This window comes from Tenrec ecaudatus, chromosome 2 (genome assembly GCF_050624435.1).
Source record: "Tenrec ecaudatus isolate mTenEca1 chromosome 2, mTenEca1.hap1, whole genome shotgun sequence".
Lineage (NCBI taxonomy): Eukaryota > Metazoa > Chordata > Mammalia > Afrosoricida > Tenrecidae > Tenrec > Tenrec ecaudatus.
Window position 1 is genome coordinate 191,794,137 of NC_134531.1, and position 18,533 is coordinate 191,812,669.

General features: G+C 43.6%; 1 protein-coding gene across 1 annotated transcript in view; it reads left to right on the forward strand.

Moving 5' to 3' along the window:
• Positions 1 to 18,533, forward strand: part of ZNF346 (zinc finger protein 346) — a 48,761-nt gene that overhangs the window by 16,229 nt on the left and 13,999 nt on the right. Inside the window, exons 2-5 of the mRNA XM_075542010.1 lie at positions 2,861 to 2,964; positions 3,507 to 3,599; positions 5,768 to 5,912; positions 9,545 to 9,730. Coding sequence (XP_075398125.1) covers positions 2,861 to 2,964; positions 3,507 to 3,599; positions 5,768 to 5,912; positions 9,545 to 9,730 — 528 coding nt within the window. The remainder of the gene's footprint in view (positions 1 to 2,860; positions 2,965 to 3,506; positions 3,600 to 5,767; positions 5,913 to 9,544; positions 9,731 to 18,533) is intronic.

The following is an 18,533-nucleotide window of genomic DNA, read 5'->3' on the forward strand; positions in this document are numbered from 1 at the left end:
CATTACGAGTGTTTTTCAGTCAAGTCTGATGGAATGCCACACTCTGTCTCCAAAGTCTATATTTGGTATTCCCAGGGGTTTCATCACTCTGCTCCCCCGCTGCTCTGCTGCATGCCCTCAGTGCCTTGCCCCAGCGTGATGGGGCCAGACCGTGCACTGTTCCCCCGCTGTCTCCAGTGCTGTACCCCCACAGCGTCATGGTTCAGTGTGGGATGCCGTATCCCATGGTAGGCCCATGCATTTTCTACTCCAAGCAGGAATATCGTCCTTGGGGCTTGGTAGGCCAGAAATATCCTCTCCTCCCTCTCCATCCCTTTACATTTCTCCCATGTGCTCTAATCCGATGCGCCCCTCTCCCCAAGCTGTCGTCCTAGAGCTGTCCTCTGAAGTACCTTCTTCTGAGGGGGCAGGATGTCCACATAGTTGGGGTTGGGGCCGGCCCAGCAGACCTCTCTATTGATTCACTGGCACATGCCGGTATGCCTTGGCACATCGGGTTGAAGCCTGGTCTCTCTGGTGGAGATATAATCAGTGCCCTCCCCTTGGGTGGGGTAGTGCCCTGCTCTCCCTCTACCCATGTCGTTTTCCCCTTCTCTTTCCCCCTCTTATTTGGTTGGCTGCCGTATGTATCCCTGGAGTGGGTTTGGCCCCTGCCATAGTTGTTGGACCTCACCCCAGGTTTGTATGTATATAATAGCTTTTCCCCTAAGCCCTGTTTTATTGTTGTTGTTGAAGCTTACCTCAGTGGACTCATGTTGTACTTATCCTTTTGTGCTTCACTTCACTTAGCATGATTTCCTCCAGTTCTTCCCATGTAGCAATGTGCTTCATGCACATTGTATGTATGTACCAGTTTTTTGATCCATTCGTCTGTTGATGGAAATTTGGGTTGTTTCCAACTCCATGCAATTGTGAACTGTGCTGCAATGAACATTGGAGCACGGAAATTTGGGTTGTTTCCAACTCCATGCAATTGTGAACTGTGCTGCAATGAACATTGGAGCACAGATGTGTGGCCGTGGTTTGTTTCTTGCCTCTTCTGGGTATATGCCCAGTAGGGGGATGGCTGGATCATATGGTAGCTCCATCTCCATCTGTTTTAGATATCGCCAAGTCTATTTCTATAATGGCTGTACATACCTACAGGTCCACCAGCAGTGGATAAGAGTTCCTGTCTCACCACAGCCCCTCCAACACTTGTTGCTTTCTGATTTTTTTAATTGAGCTATCTTTGAGGGTGTTAGGTGGTATCTCATAATTGTTTTAATTTCTCTTATGGCTAATGATTGGGAACATTTTCTCATATGTTTATTGGCCATTCGGATTTCTACCCTTGTGAAACTTCTGTTCAGGTCCTTTGCCCACCTCCTTAGTGGGCAGTTATTTTTTTTCTTATTGTAAGCTTGCACAGTATTGTAGATTTTAGTAATAAGACCTTTGATGTGTCATTGCTAAAGATGGGCTCTTATTACTCTCTTGGTGAATTCTTTCGATGTACACAAGTGACTTTTCTTCAGTATATCCCACTTTTCTGTTTGTGTATTCTCAGGTTTGTCCCAATTCCCTCATTAATGGCCCTAATAGTTTGTGGTTTTACCTCAAAGTATGTGATCCACCTTGAGTTTATTCTTGTGTGTGGAGTGAGATAAGGGTCTTGCTTCATTTTTCTGCAGGTAGATAGCCATTTTTTCCAGCCAGCACCACGTATTGAAGAGGGCATCTGCTTCCCATTTGATATTTTTGGGGCCCTTATTAAAAGTCAGTTGCCTGCATACTATTATTTTTATTCCTCTGATAATTTTATACAGCTCAGCTTCCTCTAACCTCATAAACCTCTCATAGCATTTATGTGCCAAGAATTCAGTACTGACTCAGCTGAATAATTCTGACTCAGAGTCATTGATGATGTCGTCAGATAGCGACCAGAGCTGGAGCAGCAGGAGAATGGAGGAACCTGGGGGCTGGCCAGGCATCTCTCTCCCCATGTCACCTCGGCTTTTCCAGTGGTTTTCGTTCTTGGAATGGGCTTCCCTCAGCTTGAGAGCTCACGAAAGTCAAAATCGTTTACATGGCTTTAATAGCATATGGTTCTTGTAAATGCATTCTGCCTCCTTGCACCTGTAATCCTAGCTAGGGTGATGCATTCATTAAAGCACTCCACGTGGCGGTTCGAGCTGGCCAGCTCTCAGCAAAGCTGTGGCAGTCTGCTCCTGTGGCGACTGGAAACCTGAGGCAGTTCCCTCTGGCCTCTTAGATCCTTGTGAGTCAGAATCAACTCAGTGGTAGAGGGTTTGTTTTATTTTGTTTTTCGATGTCTTTGTTGCTTAGTAGGCAGACAGTGATTTGGCAGAGTTTGCTTTCAAACACTTGGACCCAGTAACGCCTCTGTCCTCTGCCATTAGATCTGTGTACGAATTGGGCAGCACATGCAGAGTTTGGGCCATGTTAATCTGCCCTGGCTTTGACTTTCCCCTGGATCTTTTTGCATCCTTGTGTTACAGCTTCATGATTGGCCAAGAGTGTGTGACTAGAAATTAGTGGTTGCACAGTTAAAAAAACAACAACTATAGTCTACATTGTTTCCATGAAAATACAGAATTTCCAAAGGCCACAGTTATTGAAAGTCCTGTGGAACACACACTTATGCACTGAAACGCACAGGTCACCTTGACTCAGAGGCAGTAACTCTTCAACAGTTGGTTTGGTTTTATAAGTCGTATGAGAAGAACATAACATGAACCATTATGGCCGTAAGGGTAGGTGACTGAATTGATTGACACAATAGTGTGGCAATGATTCTGTGCTGTGCTGTTAAGCAAGTGTTTATTAATTCAAAGATGTTTTATTTTCCCCTGTGTAGTGGAGCACATGATCCAGAAGAACCAGTGTCTCTTCACCAACACCCAGTGTAAGATTTGCTGCGCCTTGCTCATTTCGGAGTCCCAGAAGCTGGCACATTACCAGGTATACCTCTGGACTACCAGAACTGCTTTGCTTTCCAGACCCCAACTTCTCCCTCCCTGGCTTACACAGGGAAGGGTAATTCCTTCTGAGGCACTCAGTCATTACCCCCATGCATGCTGGCTTGTGACTGGAAGGTTGATGTAACTTCTCTGAGTCTCATCTCGTCCATCAAAATCAGAACCATTATACCTCTAGCTTACCTTGTGGCTTGGGATAGTAGGAAATAGGAGCTTTGGCTTTAAATAGACTTGTGTGTATTCATCTTGGGCAAGAAACCCCACACCATCTTCAGCCTCAGTTTTCTCATGTGAAAGATTGAGATGATGATCATTTCTTATAGATTTGTGATGCAGATTAAATTGGACAACATGTAAAGTGCCTGGCACAGAATAGGAACTCAGTTAATTAGGTGCCTTCCCCTACCCGCTTCTCCTCACAGTTGTTGTACAGAGGAACCAGACAAAAATCTAGTAGGTGTTTTGAGTGCCTTAGGTTTGAAATGGAATTTGGCTATCTTTGATCTTTTTCCTGGGTTCTTGCAGAGCAAAAAACATGCCAACAAAGTGAAGAGATACCTAGCAATCCATGGAATGGAGACATTAAAGGGGGAAACGAAGAAGCTAGACTCAGATCAGGTAATACAGCTGCCATGTTGAGACCGCTTGCTTCCTGGTGAAGCCAGCAGGCAGGTTGGTGTGGTGGAAAGAGCATGGCCTTTGGAGTCAGACCAACTTGGCTTCAAATCTTGGCCCTGCTGTGTGATGTGGACCTCAATTCTTCCTCCACAAAAAACGAGGAGGATAATACCTCTAAACTATAATGAGGGAGGGCTTGTAAAAAGCACCAACATGGAGCCTCCCACATACAAAGGGACTTTTTAAAGTTTGAGGCAATGTTTCAATATATTTCAGTTTTTCCATGAACTTTTTGAAGCACTCTTTTAGTGGGGGCTTAGTAAATGGAGTCCAGTGGTTTGTTGAGCAGGACAAGAAGCTGCCCCTTCACTGCTCCAAGAGACAAAGGGAAAGGAACCGAGGATGCTTGCTTTCATGAGATCCAAGGGTAGATGCCAGGTTTAGGACACGGTGTTTTGAATAAATAAGTGCAAAGAACACCTTTCCAAACACGTGTTCTGATTGAGATGGTTTTGACTCAAAAATGGTACGAGGTCATGCTAAATTGATTCCCTGCCCTCACGGAGTACAATTATATTTATTCCTTGAGAGGCTATACAAAAATCATGGGACGAGAAGCTAGCAGAATAGACCTTGCATCCTATTGATTGGGTGACTGTGTAACCTCCCTACAATGGAGCTAACAACCCTTAACCTCTTCAGGGTATTGAGTGGTGAACTTCCAGCTCCCAGTAGATGCTCAGCCAATAGGAGCTTACTTTCCAATGGCTGCCTCTTGTCAGAGTGGCCACAGGTTTGGAAGGGCCTTGCTCTCCTCTTCCACAGATTTTCTAGAGCCATCTTCTGGAGGGCCTTCTGATGAGTAGAACTCAGGAAGGTACGAGTCCCAGTTTTATCACTAGTCAGCTCAGGTGGTCACAGGAGACCACAGGAGGGGATTTTAAAAAGGTTGTGGAGGAGCTAATAACAATGAGTACAAGAACAAAAAGAAAATATTCTAAAATTGATTGTGGCGATGATTGTACAGCTCTTAAAATGAGTGAACTACTGAATTATATTGTATGACTTGTGAATTATATGCCAATAAAACTCTTAAAAAGGTCATAGAAAATGGAATTTATGTGATGATGGGATTTTTCCCATGGATTTTTTTAAACCCTGTATGTGGAAGGATTATGAAAAGTATAATCGTGCATATGTGAATATCACGGGGTTGTTTATATCAAGCCTTCACTCTCCTAACTGGTATAAGTAAATGATGACCTTACAACACTGATTATTAATTGGGGACAATTTTTACCCTTAGAACACTTTTGGCAACATCTGGCAGCATATTGTTGGTTGTTACAAGTTTGAAGCTGTGTTACTGACATCTAGTGGACAGAGACCAGCAATGCTGCTAAATATCTTGCACTGTGCAAGACAGTCCACAACCGGGAAGTACTCAGCTCAAAATGTCAATAGTGCCAAGATTAAGAAACCTTGTATTAGAGTGAATACCATCATCAGACATTTCACAGAGTTTTAGAAGCCCTCCATATGGGTTTGAAATACATTGTTTTCTAATCTAACTTAATTAACAAATAAACCGCAGTGTTCTGCTTGCTCAACAAACCCTGAGGTAGAGTCTCAGGCTCTATGTGCTAGGCTCAGACTGCAAGGGCTAGGAACTAGACAAGTCAAGTCAGTTTGGGCCCACACACAGCCCTTTCGGTCACAGAAAAGCCTCAGGAGGTATGACAGTGGCAGTTATAGGGTGATATGTGGTATGCTAGAGATCAATTTAGAGTACTCTAGAGGTATGGAGGAGATCCAAGATTTATTCTACCTGGAATCAAGCAATTAATTGGTAATTTGCTTGCTGAATGATTTTCTTGACTGAAACTCTCTAGAAGAGGTGATATTTAAGACAGGGCCTTGACGGCTAAGCAGGCATGTACCAGGCAGCAAGGAAGGGAAAGCATTCTAGACAGCAGGAGGTATCGGAGAACAAGACGAGTGACAAGTAGAGCTTGGGTGAAGGTAGTTGAAGATTACTCCAGAAAAGTAGGTGGAGTCAGCTTAACAAGGGGCCTTGAATGCCCATTCTCCTGTGGGCAGTGGGGAACCATGGAGGATTTTCTGGCTGGGCAGTGGCATGATCAGACTGTGTTCTCTCTCCCACCCAGAAGAGCAGCAGAAGCAAAGACAAGAACCAGTGCTGCCCCACCTGTAACATGACCTTTTCCTCCCCGGTCGTGGCCCAGTCGCACTACCTGGGGAAGACCCACGCAAAGAACTTAAAGCTGAAGCAGCAATCCACTAAGGTGGAAGGTACTGGCTTTCCTGAGTAGTGCTATCCGTGCCGGGTGCTCTCAACGAGGCTCATTGGAGAGGTTGAATTGCTTTTGAGAAACTTGAAAAAATATAAAACCTGACTCTGCTGCATTGAATTGTAGCCTCAACATTGTGCTCACCTAACCTCCCTTTCTTTGCTTACATCATTTTTCCGTAGCCCCGAGCTTTTTTGTCCTAATAATTATAACCCACAAGTGCCAAGTCCTCCGGGCCATGCACTTGAGAGCGTTCTCTCTTCTAACTTTCCCACTTAGATGTTTTTTTTTCTTCCCGGCAACCCCTTGCCCTTAGCACCATGTGTTCCCAGTTGAAAGCTAAATCCTTGTCTTTTTCCAGCGCTAAGGTTACGCTGGTTCCCTTTTATCCTCAATAACCACCTGTTCTCCTCAAGACATGAGACTTGCCTTTCAAAGCTAAATACTTCAGTGCTGCTGCTCTTGCCCGCAAGCAATGCGTGCAGCTGCGTGAATTCATCCTCGATGCAGCAACTGCTGCCACAGTCCCCTTAGCTTGTCACCATTGAGGCTCAGCACTCACTTTCAGCTCATAACTCCTGACTTTCTGGGGGTTTGAACCGTTACTGACTGCAATTAGTGATTTGAAATTTCTGCAAATGTAAGTTCTTTGATCTCTATCTAATTTTTCATAATTATTGCTTCTCTCTTTGCTTTGGATCAAGACATATACTACTTCTTATTCTTTTCTTATAAATTGGCACTCGGGAAGTAGGGGGGAAGACAAAAAAAAATTGGCACTCCAAAACATAAATGTTGTGAAAAATGTTTGAAGATAGGGTAAAACATGACTCATAATTATACCACTCCTCTTATCCAAATCTAGTTATGAGACAACAGAAATGGGCTTCGAAGTCAGAGAATCAGTTTTAAATGGTAGCACTGATATTTACCATCTTTGTAGCTTAACTTCTCTGTTTGAGTTTCTTCACCTATGAAATTTAGATAATATTCTTTACTTGGTAGGTTTGAGACCAGATGTATATAAACTCCTAGGAAATGCTCCGTAAATGACAGCCACTGCTACTATCACCATCATCATTGATGTCAGTTAATGGAATCCTTCCCCTGCCCGCTTCTCCACCCCACCCCCATAAAGCATGGTAGTAGTCAGACTGGCTTACCATAAGTTGTGATAGGGCTGCTTGCTTCTGTTAGCCATGATGGTTCAGAAAAGATGAAAGCATTAGGCCAAGGAAAACTAGTTTAATAACTTACCCTTGAACAAATGAGAAAGGAATATGCCCCGGAATGCCCTGTCCATGGACTATGTGCAATGCCAGACTCCAGACTCAGGTTGTTTTCTAGATTCACTTTTGGCCTCTCTCACATGTAGAAAAGTTTTTATATAATGCACATATCAGTTTCTATTTATTTTTTTAATTTTCTAGTTTAAGCCCATCCCATGTTATCATTAGCAGTTATGCCTATACTTCTGAAATTAAATATTATTTTTATAATGTAAAAGTGATAAAAGGCATGTGGTAGAAAACATATAATGTATATAAATAGAAAGAAAAATCACCCATGATTTTTAGATAACCACTATTAACCTTTTGGAATACTATTTCTCCTTTAGTCTCTTGGGGGTGTGTGTGTGTGTGTGTGTGTGTGTGTGTGTGTGTGTTCGTTTATTTTATATATACTTAGATTAAATCTATATATTACATTTGAGCACAGACTACCATAAATAACTTTATTGTTTTTCTAAAAATGGGTGCATGTTCATTATGAATAATTGTAATTCAAATCATGCTAGAGATTCAAAGAAGAAAGTCACATGTCACCCAGATTCTCCATAGAGGAACACAGTTAATATGCTTGTGACTCTGAAAATAAGAGTATACACATCTCCCTTTTAACGATATACTCATATTGCACATATAATTTATATTTATATTGTTTTTATTTAATAAAGCATTTCCCATGTTAAACATTGTTTCCAGAAACATTTATAATGACCATAACTTCTTATTAGACTCGTTAGACTCTAGTTAACTATTTCTCTGATAGTGAACATTTCCCCCACTTCTCTCTTCAGTGTTATAAAGAACCCGACACTGACTAGACACTTTTCACAGTTCAGGCTGTTTCCTGAGAGAAGTCTCCTACAACTCTCATTTACATTTGGATGATGCCTACTAGCTCAGTCTTGTACCTCAGACGCTTCTCTGCTGCATCTTTTAAAGTGCTTAGTCGGGACTTTTATCACTTAAATTCTGTTATTGCCCCCTTTCCTGATACAAAAAGAAAAATACTATTCATTGGGAAACGTTGGAAAAAACAGAAAAACACCCCGTAACTGTCGACATTTGGTCGTTGTTTTCCATGTATGCGTAACGTGTGGTTTTTGTTGTTACACAAAATGATGGCTATAAGAAACACTGCTCTACAACCTCCTTTTTTCACTCAGTACAGACGGGATATTTTCTAATAATGTCAAATATTCTGCAGCATGTACATTACTTTGCAAATAATTTGCTGAAACAAAAATCAGTGGCCAGGAAAATTGAGATGCCCTATGCCGGAAGCCCATTGGAACAAGAAAGTTCCTTCTGGCTCACTAGGAACTCTCCAGCGCTCCTCCACTGCAGTGACACAGAGATGAGAGAGCATCCGAACAGACTGTGCTCGCCCCTCCATCGGGGTGCGCTGCCCAGCCCCCCACCCCAGCTCCCGGAACTTGTGAGTCGCAGCCTCAGCCAGTGCGTTGCCCCTCAGGAGGCGAACGCATGCCCCACCATGAGCCAGACTCCTTGACCAGCGTCCAGGATGTTTTCTGAAGGTGGCAGCAGGAGCTGGAGCTTCCCAGATCTGCCTGCCACACTCTGCCATAGCAAAGACAGCATAGACCTTAGGGCCACACAGACCTGGGCTCACTCATTAGCAAGTCGTTTACGCAAGTCACTTCCTGTTGAGTTTTTCTCTACTGTGGCAAAATGATACCAGCCTCCTAAGGTGGTGATGAGGGCCAAGGGAGAGATACGGGTATGGAGCATATAAGTAAATGCTAATGCCACTCTTCACTCTCCCTCCCGTAACCTGGAAGGGGGTGTGCCCGCAAAGCTGGCCTTGGTGCCGAGACCTGTTCTAAGTGACTATGAACCGCAAGGCCTCAAGCTCTCTACGTGTTTGCATTGTTGCTCTGTCACTAGCATACTTGGAGGATAAGAATAAAACAGCCAAATTTTTCCACTTTCTGTCAAGTTCCAGGGGATTCTGAGAGACAACAAGGCTGCAAGTAGATATATCCCCACTCTGTTGTGCGTCCACAGCTTGATGGCAGATGCTCAGTCTCCTCAGGCTATGAGACAGTCAGGACTCGGGCTTACAGTAGGTAAAGCTGCTGACCAGAATAGCTGGGCTTTGGGGCCCCCCATATCTTCCCAGTTTCTCCACTTAGAGGGGGTGTTCACTGTGTGATTCACACAGGCAACATCTGCTGGCGTGACTAACTAATGGCACCAGCCTTCATTTCCATTCAGCATATTCAAAAACCAGACACCTTCAGGGTTTTTCATTGTTTCTGTCTGAATCTCACCACAGCTCTTTCGAAATGCCTTACAAACCCTTTTCTTGTGGCCTTCACCTTAGCCTTGCACCAGAACAGAGAGATGATCGATCCAGACAAGTTCTGCAGCCTCTGCCATGCGACTTTCAACGATCCTGTCATGGCTCAACAACATTATGTGGGCAAGAAACACAGGAAACAGGAGACCAAGCTCAAACTCATGGCACACTATGGGCGGCTCGCAGACCCAGCTGTCACTGACTCATCAGGTGAGAGGGCCCCATTTATACCCAAAGCAGACACCTAGGTGTGGTTGGAGCAGGGCTTGGCTCCCTGACCAACTAAGGCTGTGCTTTCCTCCTTAAATCTTCCAAAGCAGGCTTCTCAAACACAGGTGCCTGTAGGAGCCTGATGGGAAATCTAAATGCGAGCGTGCCAGGAAGGGGTGTGTCCCGACTACAGCATGTGTGACCCTTCTAATTGACGCTCGCTAGTGTTCTCTTACCTTTCAGTTCTTCCAGAGACTCTGGAAAGTCTGATTTGTATAAGCTCTGACTTTTAAATCTGTAACTAATTTTAAGAAATGTTTAATCCTATGTGAACCAAGCTCTTCTATAAGCCAAATTTGGGGTAGAAGCCACCACCAATTTGCAGCCTCTGATTAAGCTCTCTATGTGGCATCTGCATCCCTGGGAGAAGGCCTCAACCGCTCTGCCAGAAGAAAATTTGGAGTGCTTTCAGAGTACCTTTTCCCCAGCAGGAGGCCAGCTTGTCTCCCTCGCCCAGGGAATAGGCTACTCCCTGACCTCAGCATCCTAGTTAACATCACAGTAATAAGACTTCTCAAAAAGTTAGGAACCCTTCCGATCGCAGCAGCTGCTGGTGGTCTATAATATATGGAAGAGAGGGAGCATTATCATTTGCTGTTGCAATAAATATTGAGTGCCTACTCTGTTCCCTCACTAGGGATACAGTAGTGACCAAGACTTTCTCATGGAGCCCATGTGAATCTTGGTGTGGGTCCTCAGTGCCCCCTGGGCTGTGGAGTTGAGCACCCCATCACCCCCAGCATGTTAGGTGTGAACAGTATTATGTCACGACACTGCTGCCCATTCATCGTGCACTCCCCACGGCCATGGAGAGGATGGGTGCTCAGAAGCTATAGATAGTCCACATGAAACATGGCGGGAGAGCAGGAGGCAAGGCTTCTCAACTCCTCGGACAACACAGGCATCCTTGGGCTATGCTCACACAGATGTGGCAGATGGGAAGCCATGCTAGGAAGCAGGTGGGGAAGCCAGCAGGCTGGATCTCTCCAGTGTGTTTAGGGCTGCTCCCCTAATGCCACTAAAGGACCCCCACTTTATAATCTTTCCAAAAGGAAGGTGTGGCTGATGCTCATGTTCCCATGTAGTTAAAGTTGCTCAACTGCTAACTGAAAGGTCAGTGGTTCAAACCCATCAGCCATTCCATGGGAGAAAGAAAGGACTGCCTGCTTCTGTGAAGATATGCAGCCTTAGAGACCTTACGTGGTGGCTCTACTCTGTCCTGAGGGTCACTCTGTGTTAGAAGCAACTCGACAGCAGTGCATTTTCACATGCTGAGGAATGTGGAAACTACAGAGCCAGTTTCCTCCGAATACTGCTCTGTGATAGCCTTCAACTCTGCCCGGTGAGGGACAGAACAGCACTGCATCCTAACGGGGGATCAGGGTTCTTTTCCCGACAGCTTCTTCCCCTCCTTTACTGGAAACAGCCCTGGTCATTCCTTCTTTATCTCTTGTCCATTGGCATGCCTTAGTCACTGAGGATGTTTTGGCTGCTTATCTTAACTGTATCCATTCTGTTCTTTTATCTGAAGCCAAAGTTTCCTTCCTGTATCCTCCTACCACCTCCATTTGTCTGAAGCCAAATTACCCACATTTAATCCCAGGATTTAGCCTTCAGCCTTTTTTCTTGCTCAAGGCTGCTGACTGCTTTTTAGATCGGCCAAAATCTTTCATGAAAACCTAAGCAGGGAGGCAGTAGGATCACGTCCCCCATGATAGTAATATATACATTCTAATTTAATCCCCATACCATTCCTTTAAGTAGGTATGATTATACCATTTCACAAACAAGAAGTTGAGACTCAAAGTCATTGGAAGTCATTCTTCTTTGAGCATGATGTTAGTTACAGCAACAGACAGTCTCTACTAAGTCTCTTTTCTCCTTCTTAGAAGTTCTGAGTGTTCCTGGCAGAAGGCTTTCTCAGTACAGTAGACTACAGCCAGCAGAGGCATTAAGCCCACTCTTGAGCCCTTCTCAGAGAGGTAGACTATTAACCAGGGTGAATAAGCAGTGTTGGCAGACGAGGATAGTGCCTTAGGAGGGAAGAATTTAGGATTGTTTGGGTAGCCTCTATGAGCTAACTGCATTCGATGCCTGTTTCTTCATTGAGTGGATATACTTAGGTGCAGTGGTTTGGGCCCTAGGCTATGTGCTCTCACTGCCTCATTTTACCTTCACAACAACTCTGGGATACAGTTTGATTACCCTCATTTCACAGAGGAGAATATTAGGATCAGAGAGATGAAATGAATTTTCCCAGGGTTCCACACTCGGAAGGAATGTAGCTAAAACCATCCCTAAAAACCCAGGTTGATTTCTATGTTGGGACCAGAGAATAATTCCCACAGGGCTCATGACAAATATAGATCTCTTCAAATGTAGGAGGGAGAGGCAGGATATCCCAATCAGATCAAGCAAATCTTGGAATTTATGTTAAATGCCAGACCTCACATAGTTTCTCACCAATTTATCCAAAAAGATGAGTCCTATACACTGCATTATGATTTGGACAATGTTTCAGACTGGATTCTCTAAAATCACAATACCATAAGCATGTGTATGTATATAAATGAAGGTTTGAATCACACACACAAAGGGGGCTTCAAAAAGTTCAGAGGGAAATTACACTATCTTTCAGTTCTATTTTTCACAAACTCTTGGAAGCTCCCTCTGTGTGTATTTCATTTATTTATATATATCTACTAATAAATAGAGAGGTTTGTTTCGAGAAAACAACTCAACAGTTAGGAAAGCTGGCAAGTCCAAAACCCTTGAGTCACGTGTAGGCTGGAGGCTTCTCCTGACTCACCTGATTACAAAGGCTAATGAACCCAGTTGTGCGGGCCAGGCGGCAGGCTGCTGGTTCATGTCCCATGTACCAGAGGTCAGGATGGCAAGTCAAACAGGCCTGAGAGAGGGTAAGCTTTACAAGAACATCCGTTTATGAGAGCAAGTCATAAAGTATTGCTACTGGGGTTTTCGTTCATCTAGGCATGGGTTCATGCTAACAGCCGATAAACCGGCTTTGTTTAGAATGAACATGTATCTGCCGTCAGTGGATAACTGAAGACAAGTTCTTAGTCTTGTTAGGATGCCTCCCACCAAAAGGTCCAATCAAAGCAGTGGCTTCTGACGGGATCTGCTGAATTAGTCCAAGACAGAGAGGCCAGCTGAAAAGGCTATGGTAACAAAAAGGTAATCTTGGTCCTCACCAAGGACACAGGATAGTCATGGCAGCTTGTTAGAAAGAAGTTTTAAGAGAATTGAAAACAAATGATGAGAAAAGGACCAGGAAATTTGCACTGAGAGTTTTTTCTTCACACCAGTGCACCTACTCATTCATTCTTCAAGGTTAGCAGCAGCTGTCCTTAAAAAATGTCATTGGGAAACTCTACTCCATCAATCAACTGCCCTTCAGACTTCCTTTTCTTCTCAAAGCTTAAAGAACATTTACGAGCAATACAATTTGAGTCCTGTAGCAGTAGCATGCCCAAATTGCTGTCTGGATGGGTGTAAACTGTTGAGCACAGAACTCTCCAGGGGACGGTTAGAGATGGAGCACTGCTTTCAGAAATGTGTGGACTTAGATGGAGGATATGTCAGGAAGCAGCTTCACATTTTGTTTAAGAAAAGTTTCTATGATTTTGTAGCAATACTTTTTAACTTGCCCTCATATGCAATAAGGCTCTTCCTTGAGGAGATCTGGGGTTGTGGGTGTATAAATTAGCTCACATCTAGGAATTGAAGCGCTGTGACTGTTCTGGTGGTTCAAGTTGGACGGCCACTCACTTGCGCTAGAACTCTTAACACTTGTATAAATCAAGTAAGTAGATTTCCCATCTGTTTCACTCGTAGGGGTACCATGACTAGCCAGCACCATGAGCACCATAAATCTATTAAGTAAGACGGTTCTGATTATGGCTGTGACTGCTGACCATTGTGGTAATCAAACCCACCTTGTCTTGGTCAATTGAATGTGACTCTACCACCACAGGGTCCAGTCAGCCCCATTGTACTTTTGTCTTACTTAATTCATTTGGGTAGTTACCATTGTCAACTATAACCCAAAACACAAACTCTCACTGCCATCGAGTCAATGCTCGTAGCAACCCTACAGGACAGGGTACAACTGCCCCTGTGAAGTTCCAAGACTGTGACTGTTTATGGGAGCAGAAAGCCCAGTCCTGCTCTCAAGGAGTGATCGGTGGTGTGGAACAGTGGACCTTGAGGATCACAGCCCAATACATAACCAGTACACCACCAGTGCGCCTATTATCAAATTTAACGTACATAAAATAGCCATCACAGCAGTCTTCAAGGATTCTAAGGCTTCCTTCACAAGTTTTTCCCCCTGTTGTGGTTTATGGCATGATTTGTCCCCCCTGTTGTGGGTGTGTCTGTGGATCTAACTTGATAAATCCACTCTCGCGTGCTCAGGAACCTTTGGCTAGCTTCTGCAATTTACCAAGGCAGGTCTGACATTTCACCTTGACAGTCTCAGAAACCTACAGGGGAAGTTCTGCCCTGTCCTATCATGTCTCTGTGTGTCACCATCGACATGATAGCAGTGAGTGGATTCACTTAATTCATACTTTTTAGTAAGCCAGCCACATAAACCATTAACTCCTTTTCTAACCTCTGCAGCTGTTATTGAATGAAGAATCTGTGCATAGTTCCTAGTTTTTGCGTGAGCCCATACAATGAAGTCAAGACTAATCTAACTTTACTCCAAGTTTCTGTGTATTGGAAAAGTCAGCAGTTTTTTGGAGTGTAGCTTACCTCCTCCTGGGCCACTCTTTATATTCCACCTCTTTGAACTCACTGGAACTTCAGTCTAGTTGTAGATCTAGAAGTAAAAAAATGGTTGGTGGGAGTGTGTTCTGAGTATATTCAGCAATGTAGTGTAAGGAATCTGTCTTAGGCAATATCAGAAAAAAACTCTTCAGGCGTAGGTGGGTTAATCTTATCAGGCATGGGTAGGATGATAGTGATTTTATTGAGAAGGGTAGTTTAGGTATGAGAGAGCTGGTTCTTTTTTTTTGCCTTTGTCTCTTTTTTTTTTTAAATCATTTTATTGGGGCTCATACAACTCTTATCACAATCCATGCATAAATCAATTGTGTAAAGCACATTTATACATTCATTGCCCTCCCTCATCATTCTCAAAACATTTCTCTCCATGTAATCTGGATTCCCTGTGTTTCCAGTTCCTATCTGTACACTGTACATCCTCTGGTCTAGCTAGATTTGTTAGGTAGAATTGGGATCATGATAGTGGGTGAGGAGGAAGCATTTAGAAACTAGAGGAAAGTTGTATGTTTCATCGTTGCTACACTGCACCCTGACTGGCTCGTCTCCTCCCTGTAACTCTTCCATAAGAGGATGTCCAGTTGCCTACAGATGGGCTTTGGATCCCCACTCGGCACTCCTCATTCACAGTGATATAATTTTTTCTTCTTTGATGCCTGATCCCTGATCCCTTGGACACCTCATGATCACACAGGCTGGTGTGCTTCTTCCATGTGGGCTTCGTTGGAGAGTGATTCAATGAGTGCACTTGAGGTACTCAGGTTCTTCAGCTTCCTGATTGCTCATCTGTCCCCAATTCAAGTTTTAGGATCTCACTTCATGTCCCAATCAGTGCCCTCCCTTCAGACACCATTCAAGGTTGAGAATTCATTGGCATTACAACTCTTTTTTTTTTTTTTTTTTTTTGCTTTACTAAATTTTATTTTATTCTTGTTGAAACTATACACAGCAAACCATATACCAATTCCAACAGTTTCTACATGTACAATTTAGGGTATCAATGAGCCCGAATTCATTTAACAGCAGTAAGTTTTGGTATTGCCACCTCAAGCCATTGGTTATCCACACCCTTATTAATGAAGCCAGAGGTCACGTGCATCTTTAACATTAGCCAACCTTGAGAACCGGTTCACACGATTCATCCTGGAGACTTTGTGCCTCTAGAACCATTCTTCGTACCAGTGCTGTCTTTTAATTCCCTTTTTCCGTGAACTTTTTGAAGCCCTCTCATGTGTACAGAGAAAGTTATTTCAAAGAAATAGCTTGTGTGGTTGGAAAGTCCCATATTTGTGGATCCAGCCTGAGGCTGGAGGCTGCTTCTAGTTGACATGGTTCCAGGGCCTGACAGATTCAAAATCAGTAAGTCAGAGGGCAGCCTGCTGGCTCTTATCCCAAGAACTGGAGGCCAAAGGAAAATGAATTGAATGAAATATTGAGAAAGGGTGTGTGTGAAAATAGTGTGGAGGAGAAGACCGTATCTAAACACTTGTGGCTTCCCTGTTGCCATGAGACAGAGGCGAGTCTTTACCTATTCTCACACCAACTGCATTCTACGCCTATGCTGGGTTCTATAATTCATTGCTTTAGATCATCCAACAATGGTTGCAATAGTATATTGACTGGCCAGATTCAGAAGATGTGGAACAAGGGATATCATTGCTGATGCCGGGCAGATCTTGACTTGTAGCAGAGATTACCAGGAAAATGTTTACTTGGCTGTCATTGACTATGCAAAGGCATTCAACTGTGTGGAACCATGATAAGTTGTGGATGACCTTGAGAGGAATGGGAATTCCAGAACACTTCACTGTGATTATTCAGAACTTGTATATGGATCAAGAGGCAGTTGTACAAATAAAACAAGAGAGTACTGCGTGGTTTAAAATCAGAACAGCTGGGCATCTGCATTGTATCCTCTTGCCATACTTGTTCAATCTGTATGCTGAACAAATCATCAGAAAATCTGGGTTCCCTGGAGAAGTGTGTTGCATCAGGATCAGAGGAAGGTCTATTAATAGCCTGCGATATGCAGATAACACAACCTTGCTTGCTGAAAGTGAGGCAGATTTGAAGCACATGCTGAAGAAGATCAGGATTGTAGCCTGCAGTATGGATTGCAACTCAATATAAGGAAGTCTAAAAATCCTCACAACTGGCCCAGTAGGTAACATCATAATATATGGAGAAAAGGTTGAAGTTGTCAAAGATTTTATCTTGCTTAGATCCACAATCAATGCTCATGGAAGCAGTCAAGAGATTAAAAGATATATTGCACTAGATAAATCTGCTGTAGAAGACCTCTTTAGAGTATTGAAGAACAAGGATGTTACTCTTTGAGGACTAAAGTGCACCTGACTCAAGGCATGATACTCTCCATTGCCTCGTATGCTTGTGTGAGTTGGACACTGAATAAGGAAGACCGAAGAAGAATCAGTACATTTGACTTGTGCTGGAGAATATTGGAAAGTACCATGGACTGCTAAAATGACAAACTGGTCCGTCTTAGAAGAAGTAAGGCCAGAGCGCTCCTGAAAAGCAAGGATGGCAAGACTTCATCTTACACACATGGGTACTCAAAATAAACTGGGATTTTTTCCTTCCCCCCAAAAGCTATGTATTTAATTTTTTTATATATAAAACCATCACCTTCAAAATACTCTCCATTACACTTAATACATTTGTCAAATCTGCAATTCCATTCATGGAAACATTTTTCAAGCATCTGTTTGGATGGCTGACAGCACCTCCCTCATTATTTTATTCATCTCTTCATCTTCAAGTCACTGTCCTTTCATGTCCCTCTTCATTCGTGGAAACAAATAGAAGTCGCACGGAGCAAGGTCAGCTGAGTAGGGTCCATGGGGCAAGAGAGGCATTGCTGTTTTTTGCCCCAAAAACACTCACTGAGGTGGTTATATGAGCAGGTCCATTGTTGTGGTTGCAAAACCCGTCACTGTCTGCCACAAATTCGGCCTTTTTTGTCTCACACTGTTACACAATCTTTTCAGAAGCTCTAAATAGAAAGTTTAACAGTCTGACCTGGTGGAACCAACTCCAAATGCACTATGTGTCAACTTTTTCGTCCATTAGGGAAGTAGATGGACGTCCAGAATGAGGTTTGTCATCAATTGACACTTCCCTTTTTTTTGAAACGAGAAAACCACTCATACACTTGAATTTTTCCCATAATGCTGACCTTATAAGCTGTTCAACAGCACAACAGTTTCTGCACCATTTTTCCAAGCAGGAAAATTTTTCCCAAACATCACAAGGGTTTCTGCACCATTTTCCCCAAGCCGTTCTCTTTAATCAGCCATCAAAAAATGGTTCGAACAAAACTGCTTTTATGAAAAAAATGTACTGTGCCCAGAGAGAACTTTCCCAGGCGATGCCCCTGGGTGCACTAACACAGAGCGAGTTGCTTGATGCTCGCCCAGCAGAAAAAACGCATAGTGGGTTTTTTGGGTACCCCCTCATACTTTGGACGTACTGTCAAGAGAGACCAACCCCCGGAGTAGGACATAATGTTTGGTGAAGTGAAAGGGCTGTGAAAAAGAGGAAGGCCCTCAATGAGATGAACTCACGGAATGATTGCCTCAGTGGGCTCAGGCATAGAACAATTGTGAGGATGGCCCAGGACTATGCAGTGTTTTGTTCGGTTGTTCATGGAGTCGCTATAGAGTCTAGTCAACTTGATGACACTTAACATTAACTCATTGCAGTGGCCACATAGAATTCACAGACAAAACAATTATGGGAGTGGTTACGTGCTGGCCTGCTGACTTTAAGTCCAGCAGTTCAAAACTAGCATGCGCTCCATGGGAAACAAGATTAGGCTTTCTCTCCTATGGGACAGTCATACCCTGTTTGTAACCTGTAATGTCGCTGGGAGTTGGCCTCAACTCAATGGAAGTATTAGGGAAGTGAATAAGTT